This window comes from Clarias gariepinus, chromosome 2 (assembly GCF_024256425.1).
Source record: "Clarias gariepinus isolate MV-2021 ecotype Netherlands chromosome 2, CGAR_prim_01v2, whole genome shotgun sequence".
NCBI classification, from domain to species: domain Eukaryota; kingdom Metazoa; phylum Chordata; class Actinopteri; order Siluriformes; family Clariidae; genus Clarias; species Clarias gariepinus.
In genome coordinates, this window is record NC_071101.1 from 48,711,386 (window position 1) to 48,720,000 (window position 8,615).

Below are 8,615 nucleotides of genomic sequence, written 5' to 3' on the forward strand. Positions count from 1 at the left end.
ATTTTAAATATTGCTTATAAGGGATTAAAGAAAAAAGAAAAAAAAGGAAAAAATATTGATTGAAAAGATTAAAGAAAGAAAGAAAGAAAGAAAGAAAGAATATTGTGGTGGTGGAAGTACTGATGAAGGGACAGTGTGAGAAACACAAAAAGGATTAAAGAAAAGAAAGAAAAAAGAAAGCAAGAAAGTAAAAATAAAGAATATTGATTAAAATAAATCTTTAATGTTGTTTAATAGGGATTAAATAAAAAAGAAAGAAAGAAAGAAAGAAAGAAAGAAAGAAAGAAAGAAAGAATATTGTGGTGGTGGAAGTAGTGATGGAAAGTAGTGATGGAGGGACAGTGTGAGAAACAAAAAAGGATTAAAGAAAAGAAGGAAAGAAAGAATGAAAGAAAGAAAGAAAGAATATTGATTAAAAGAAATTTTAAATATTGCTTATAAGGGATTAAATAAAAAAGAAAAAAAGGAAAAAAGAATATTGATTGAAAAGATTAAAGAAAGAAAGAAAGAAAGAAAGAAAGAAAGAAAGAAAGAAAGAAAGAAAGAATATTGTAGTGGTGGAAGTAGTGATGGAGGGACAGTGTGAGAAACACAAAAAGGATTAAAAAAAAGAAAGAAAAAAGAAAGCAAGAAAGTAAAAATAAAGAATATTGATTAAAATAAATCTTTAATGTTGTTTAATAGGAATTAAATAAAAAAGAAAGAAAGAAAGAAAGAAAGAAAGAAAGAAAGAAAGAAAGAATATTGTGGTGGTGGAAGTAGTGATGGAAAGTAGTGATGGAGGGACATTGTGAGAAACAAAAAAGGATTAAAGAAAAGAAAGAACAAAAGAAAAAAGAAAGAAAGAAAGCATATCATTTAAAAAGAAAGAAAGAAAACATTGTTTAAAAGAAAAGGATAAAGAAAGAAAATATTGTTTAAAAGAAAGAAAGAAAGAAACAAAGAAAAAACATAATGTTTAAAAAGAAAGAAAGAAAGAAGGCATATCATTTAAAAAGAAAGATAGAAAAAACATTGTTTAAAAGAAAAAGAGAAAAAAAGAAAACATTGTTTAAAAGAAAAAGAGAAAGAAAAAAACATTGTTTAAAAAGAAAGAAAGAAAGAATAATGTATTAGTTTGGTATACATTTAAAAACAATGGTACAAAAAAGTAGCGACTAATGGTAAAAAAAAAAGTTAGAATGAAAAAGTAAACGACTAATATAGTTGCAGCCATGATGAGCGGGCCCAAGCACCCTTCGCCATCGCCACCCGGTCGGCTCCAGAAAGACAGCGGGGACAGGGGACATAACAATGTCATTAGAGCATCATTTTAGAAAAGCTGGGTGGTTTAGACCCAGATGCTGGAAAAGAGCATCACACTATCATGTCACTCAATGTGATGTCACAACGTGCAGTCGCTCAAAATTAATGGCAACCTAAAGAGGTAGATTTTCTAAAGAAAATGTGAGCGGTGCTTGCCGTGGCATCATACGCATAGCTATGATGTCATTTCCATGAGCTGATGTTGGTCTCAATGTTAAGTCTATGGAATTTTCGAAAAGTTTTAGGCCGCACAGTTTGATACCTTATTGATGGGTCGACGACAAACGGTGCGGGACCAGTTACACGCCGAACTTTTGTACAGAAGAAGAAAAAAAAAAAAATAAGCCTGTGAGATAACAATAAGACCCTTCACACACTATGACGACATAGTGTGATGTCATAGTGTGATGTCATAGTGCTTGGGCCCTAATGATAAAGAGAAAAAAAAAAAGTTAAAAGGAGTGATGGAACCAGAACAAAGACAGCGCGCGAGACAGACAGACAGTCAGTCAGACAGGTGTGTGCGCGCGGGCGGCAGGGGGCGCTTTGATCTGGTAGAAGTTGTTGCGATCGGAACGCCCGCGAGGTGCGCTGACGTCATCACGTACACTCTCTCTCTCTCTCTCTCTCTCTCTCACACACACACACAGAGTCCGTGTGAAACAAAGTAACCGATACGGAGAGAGAAGGAGTTTGAGTGCATGTGTGTGTGTTTGAGTGTGTGTGAGAGAGTGTGTGTGTGGGAGACGGAGAGCGTGCGCACCTACACTTACGCACAGTTGCGCGCGCGCGCACGGACCCGGACCCGGACTCTCGGACAGAGTGAGAGTGTGTGAGTGTTATGTGAGTGAGTGAGTGTGTGTGTGAGTGTGTGTGTAAGAGAGAGAGAGAATGGAGTGTGAGACGCGGTGGGATTAAAGCCCCTGTCCCCCTGTGGAGAAGTGCCGATATCTAAAGTTTTTCCCCGCTGAACCCGGGACATGGACGCGCTCGTGCTGGGGCTAATACTTATGCACGCCACGCTGGGAGCCGCCGCGAGCGAGTACGGAACCGGTAAGTCTGCTTACACACGCGCGCGCGCGCGCACTCACTCACTCACTCACTCACGCGCACACCTTTAACCAGCAGTGTGTTAAACAGACCCGGGGCTTTTAAGTTCAGCTGTTCAAAAGCAAAACGAAACATAAACATCCACCTGAGCGCTTTGATCTCCGCCGCCGCCTCGCGCGCGCGCAAACTTTCCGTCTCCTCATCCTCAACATTACTGCCTTTATTTCTTCTCTCAGTATTCCTCCCTGCGATCGTATTACCACACACACACACACACACACACACACACTCTACAGGAACTTAAACAAACAATCAAACATAAAGAAGCGACAGTTTGTTTCTCTGGATCGTTCGCACGACTTTGATAAAAAAAAAAAAAAAAAAAAACACTCGTGGATATTTTTTGCAGACATCAAAGTGAAGAAGGGTGTGTGTGTGTGTGTGTGTGTGTGTTGATAAAGTTGCACCATTAACCAGAACAAATTAAAATTTTGAAAGACAAACGAGCCCTCAGTGTGTGTGTGTGTGTGTGTGTGTGTGTGTTGGTGCGGATGCCTGCATGCGTGTGTTTTTGTGTTTAGAGGGAACCTGAAAGAAACATGATGAGCCTGCTGGAATAAGAAAGGACTTCACTGTGTGTGTGTGTGTGTGTGTGTGTGTGTGTGTGTTGATGTTCTCATCAGAATAACAATACACAATAAAACTCAGGTCCTGGTTAACCAGGTGCCTCAGTGTTGTTGTTTTTTCTAAAAATCTTTTTTAGATCTTTCAGTTCTTCTGTCTGTTCTCGTTCTAACCCAGAGAACCCTCAGCTGTAGTGTTCATCTCCGCTGTGTGTGTGTTTTTGGCTTCTGTTTTTCCTCCGCAGTGTGAATGTGTGTGTGTGTGCGGTGTAATTCGGAGCGGAGACGTCCTCACTTTGCACTTCGACGTGAAACGTGTCGCGTGCGTACGCTTTCGAGATCCAAAACAAACCCCAAAAAATGTTCCTAAAGGATCGCCGATCTTGATGTACCTTGAGGAACGTGTGGTGTAAAGCTGGCTGTGGTTTGATCGTGAGCGTGTTTGTTCTCGTTCTAATTGCAGAGATAAAGCTTGAGAACAACAACAAGAACACGAAAGCCAAAACAAATGACGCAGACATCTTAGGGTCGTGCTGATGTGATGACAGGATGAGGCGGAGCTACTGTTACCATGCCGACACTCGTTATTCCGCGATGATTATGAAAAAAAAAACAAGAAACTTGTTGCAAGCAATGATGAGCGGGCCCAAGCACCCTGCGCCATCGCCACACGTATGCATTTAAAGGGCATTTGAGCATGTTTAGACCCCCAAAAGGCCAAATGGTGGGGGAAAAAAAATCGTAAGGAAAACCATAGGGCCATTCACTCGCTATGACAACATGGTGCTTGGGCCCTAAAAATTGGTTAGCAAAACGAGCTAGTTACTGTTCACGCGTAAACTCAAAAACTAAAATGCCTAAAATGTTGTAAACCTTCGAGTTTTAACATTCACTCTAAAACTGGAGACTCCTTCTGCAAAAATAAATAAATAAAACAACAGTGTCTTTTTTTTTTTTTTAGGTTAAACTGCCTCCAAATGAAAGAGCGGTTACCATAGAAACCGTAGTTTAAGTTTAGTGGTTCATGCGGGGCTAATCAATACCTCTGAAACTAACGTCTCATTAGATGATGAGGTTTTAGTGTTTTTCCTCACTTGATTGACACCTGGGAAGAAATCGTCGATATAAATTGTCGATATATCATAGGTATTGTGATATCTCTCGATCGCTAACACTTGTTTTGTAAATATTAACGATTATAATTGTAACGTATAAACGTCTTCACGTGTTTTTGAGACGATCCACACCCCTTGTGTTTACACGTGTAAACTAGCCGCGTATGTTACCAATAAATACAATAAGAAACAACAGAGTCCAGGATTATTTACATAAAATGTGTGTTAAATATCGCGATGTAACATGTAGCTAATAATCTTTCAGTCTTTGCCTTTTCCGTCTTTTTCGGTTCCCCCTGTCTTCCTCTGTTCCTCGTGCTGTGATGAGACGAGAGCGAAGGCTGAGCTCCAAACGCCAGCTGCGTTCCCTCCCCACATCTGTCGGGCCTTGACCCGCGTCTCGCCCAGCTGTCCGCGGAATCGCGGATTAATTAATCAGAGGAGTCCGAACCCAGATTAATTTCATTAGCCATCAAAAAGAGACGGGCGCAGCACGGAGGTCTGATTAGCGAACGCTGTGATTATCGCAGTGAGGATCAAAAAGATCAGCGGCTGCTATAAAAAAAAAAAAAAAAAAAGAGAGCCACGAATAATCTGTCTCACTCTCTCTGACTGTCTCTCTTTTTCTTCTTTGTTTCTATCTCTCTCTCTTCTTGTCCCGCTACAGTGCAAATGGGACACGCGGAAAAAGGTGAGTTGAAAACCTGTCGCCGTCATCATCATCATCATCATCATCATCTTTTGTTACTATAGCAACATTGCATCACCGATATGGCATGGGACGTTTCCTCATATACCAAGAGGTGTTTTGATATATCGCTATATTGTGATATATGTATCGATACTATTTTGCTCATCATGACATCACTATATATCTTGCACAGCCAAAATTTCAGGAAAGATTTCAACGGTGTACACGTAAAACTTGTAAACATCACGTAACGTCACAACCATGTAAGTTTTATGCTAGCCGTCTGTTAGCATGTCACAATATCACGATGTGTGGCAATATTACGCAAATGAACCTTGATACGATGCATCATGACATCACGTGATAATGACCGAAATTTCAGGAAACAATTTAACGATATAAACGTAACCGATAATAATTGTCAGTCTCGCGTAAGTTTATACCTGTGTTAGTTTTTATGCTAGCGCACTGGCGCAGTCAACTGAAAACCTTGATGGTACGTCATGACATCACCACATATATCAAAATTTCAGGAAGGATTTAAGCAACGTAAACATAAAAGATAATAATCGCAAACTTCACATAAACGTCGTAACTATCTTAGTTTGACGCTAGCACTCTTTTAGCATGACGCAATATCACGTTGTGTAACGATATCACCTGGAAACCTCGATATGTTACTCCATGGAAACACTTTATATACTGTGTAGCATTGCGGCAGTACGATGAAGTAGCGTGATTTATTGCGTACGTCAAAATATTTCATCCATAGCGGCGTTTCGCACGTGAAGCTATGATAATATTCACAGGGATGTTTTTTGGTGTGTGTGGTGTGGTGTGTTGTAAGGTTTTCGTTGCAGGTGCATCTCTGTACCGTTATCGTCGTGTCGCATGTAGAACGTATCGCAGTATCGCATCGCGGGAATATCGTATCGTCTCACCTCCAACCGTTAATATGAGCACAGTGTATCAGTCCTGCACTCTCACACACTCTTCCTCTCCCTCCCGCGTGTCCCATCAAATCCTTCCCTTCACGTTCTGTGCGCCTACAAAGCTCGCACGCGTGTGTGTGTGTGTGTGTGTGTGTGTGTGTGTGTGAGAGAGAGAGAGAGCGAGCGAGCGAGCTGGTTTTACAGCTGAAAGAACAAGGTCTCCAGTCTGACCTTAACAAGGCATTCGTTCTCTTGTAATCTCTCGCTCACTCTTGCCTGTGTGTGTGTGTGTGTGTGTGTGTGTGTGTGTGTGTGTGTGGTTTGAGTGTAAGGACTGGTTTGCTTTTCCCGTTGTTACTCTTACCGTGACTGAGCTCTCACTTCAGCCTTCACTCTTGTGTGTGTGTGTGTGTGTGTGTGTGTGTGTGTGTTTGTGTGTGTGTGTGTGTGTGATGGAATCTGAATCTGCCGTTTCACACCACGACTTTTTTTTTTTTTTTCTTGCTCATGCTGGCTGTGTTATTTGGCCATCCTTCCACTGTTGCGCTGTGTGTGTGTGTGTGTGTGTGTGTGTGTGTGTGTGTGTGTGTGTGTGTGAGAACTGTCTGCCGGACAGATTTTTATAATCAGGTTTTATTTCCCACTGTTCCATTTCACTTTATCGAGCGTGTTGTTGCTGCTTTGGTGACGTTCGTTATAAAACGTAACATAAGTATATATATATATATATATATATATATATATGTGTGTGTGTGTGTGTGTGTGTGTGTGGGAAGATCCTCACTGACTGGATGTTGAAATGAATCCGAGTTACCGTTCCCACCCTGAACTAACCTGGAGGTGTGTTGGTCTTTTTGTTGTCGCTGCTCTAAATGAATGAGCGACACGTCGTAGCTTTAATTGGTTTATTGTTGCACTGAGCGCTCGTTACACACCTCACTTCCTGTTCTCACCTCACACCACCCTGTTAGAACCTCTCTCTCTCTCTCTCTCTCTCTCTCTCTCTCTCCCTCTCGGTTCTGAACACACCTAGCAAATATTTCTTCCTACCTCCCAGGGAAAAATGCCCCCCCCCCCCCCCCCACACACACACACACACACATATAGTAGCTATGCAGCTAGCTAATTACGTTAAGCAACGTGTGTTTGCGCTACTCGTTTGAGGCCACTGCGTTCTCCGTTACCTAGGCGACCGGTGTAGCTGAGCAGTTACGTTTTTGCGATATAATAACCACCGTTACACGACTACAGCCTGGGGTCCCAAACTCCCATGATGCACTGCGTAGCTTCACTTCCTCTACCGTCACATGGATGAAAATCCACAACAGCGTTCAAGCGCATGTCTGGGCGAAAACGTTATATATTGTTATCTTTTTAAAGGAGTTGGTTGGTTTATTGGTTTATTGCCACATTTGTGTAAATGTTCATTGGTTGATTTTTGAAGATTTTTTGGGTCATCAGGAGTTACTTTTTATTTTATGTTTAATTATTTTTTTGTTAGTTTTGTTAATATTTTAAGCTTTTAATTTTTTTAATTTTGTATTTTTTTTGTTTAATTATTTATAATTTTTGTTTAATTTTTTATGTTTGTTATTTTTATTTTATATGTATTTTTTGTTCTTTTTGTTTAGTTATTTTTTTATTTTTTTAGTTCATTTTGTTTAGTTATTTTAATTTATGTATTTTTTGTTCTTTTTGTTACTTTTTAATGTATTTTTTTTGTTATTTTATCATTTTTGTTTAGTTATTTTTTTCAGTTATTTTTGTTATATTTTAATGTAGTTTTTGCTATTTAGTTTTTATTTTTGTTTTAGTTATTTTTACTATTTTTTAATATATTTTTTTGTTTTTTTGTTATTTTTGTTATTTTTTTGTTTTTTGTTGCTTTTGTTATTTTTGTTAATTTTAATTTTTGTTTAGTTATTTTTGTTATTTTTTATGTGGTTTTCTTTTTTTAATTTATTTTTCTTATATTTTAATGTAGTTTTTGCTATTTTTGTTATTTCTTATTTTAGTTTAGTTAGTTTTGTTTTTTAATTTACTAAATTCTTTATTTTTGTTTAGTTGTTCCATGTTTTTTATTCTTTATTATTATTTGTTGTTTATTGTCGTGATGTTCTGAACATCTGAAGCGAGCGATGGCTTCACCTCCATAAAAACGAACGCGATGTTGCCGTGGAAACGATAACGTATGAACGAAACCCTGAATTCAGAGACGCTGTTACAGAAAACTAATCAACCCCAATGTGACCGATCAGAATCTCATTGTAATTGTGTGTGTGTGTGTGTGTGTGTGTGTGTGTGTGTGTGTGTGTGTGTGCGATGCTGTTGAGACCGATTATTGATGTGTGTGAGAAATAAGCGTTTCCCTCGCTCTGGGCGAATTCCTCTGCTGAACACAGCGTTAGTGTCACACACACTGAGTTTTACACACAGGGGACGGAGGGCTATTTACAGAGGACAGGTGTGTGTGTGTGTGTGTGTGTGTGTGGTCCCTCTTGCGCGAGTTTTTCGCATTATGCGCAGAGGATCAATACCTGACAAAACGTTGCACTGTTTCTTTTCTTCTCTCGCCGCGTATGGATTTTTAATCAAACTCTCTCAAGTGCTGCGTAATTTGCGCGACAGGGAAGTGTGTGTGTGTGTGTGTGTGTGTGTGTGTGTGTGTGAGAAATGGAGTTCTGGGAGTTGCGGTGACCTTTGACCTCGACACTGAGATGACTCTCCAGCGCCCTCTTCAGGATGTGAGAGAGAGAGAGAGAGAGGGAGAGAGACGGAGTAATAGTTTGGTTGAGAGATGGAAGGAAGACAAGAAGGAGGAGAAGAAGGAGGGACAGATGGGAATAACAAGGGGTGAAAAGAAAGATGGAAGGAGAACCGAAGGAAGGAAAGAATGGAA

The 8,615-nt window shown here is 39.8% G+C and overlaps 1 protein-coding gene across 11 annotated transcripts in view; it reads left to right on the plus strand.

The window, feature by feature from the left end:
* The first annotated feature begins 1,950 nt into the window (after nucleotides 1-1,950).
* ptprk (protein tyrosine phosphatase receptor type K) overlaps nucleotides 1,951-8,615 on the plus strand; it is a 124,133-nt gene continuing 117,468 nt past the window's right edge. For 7 of the 11 annotated variants that reach the window (XM_053515829.1, XM_053515848.1, XM_053515869.1 and 4 more), the window contains exons 1-2: nucleotides 1,952-2,358; nucleotides 4,761-4,784. In XM_053515829.1, the coding sequence (XP_053371804.1) occupies nucleotides 2,286-2,358; nucleotides 4,761-4,784 (97 nt within the window). In that variant the 5' untranslated portion in view covers nucleotides 1,952-2,285. Of the gene's footprint in view, nucleotides 2,359-4,760; nucleotides 4,785-8,615 lie in introns of all 11 variants that reach the window. The other 4 variants (XM_053515818.1, XM_053515825.1, XM_053515895.1 and 1 more) reach the window with 3 other exon arrangements.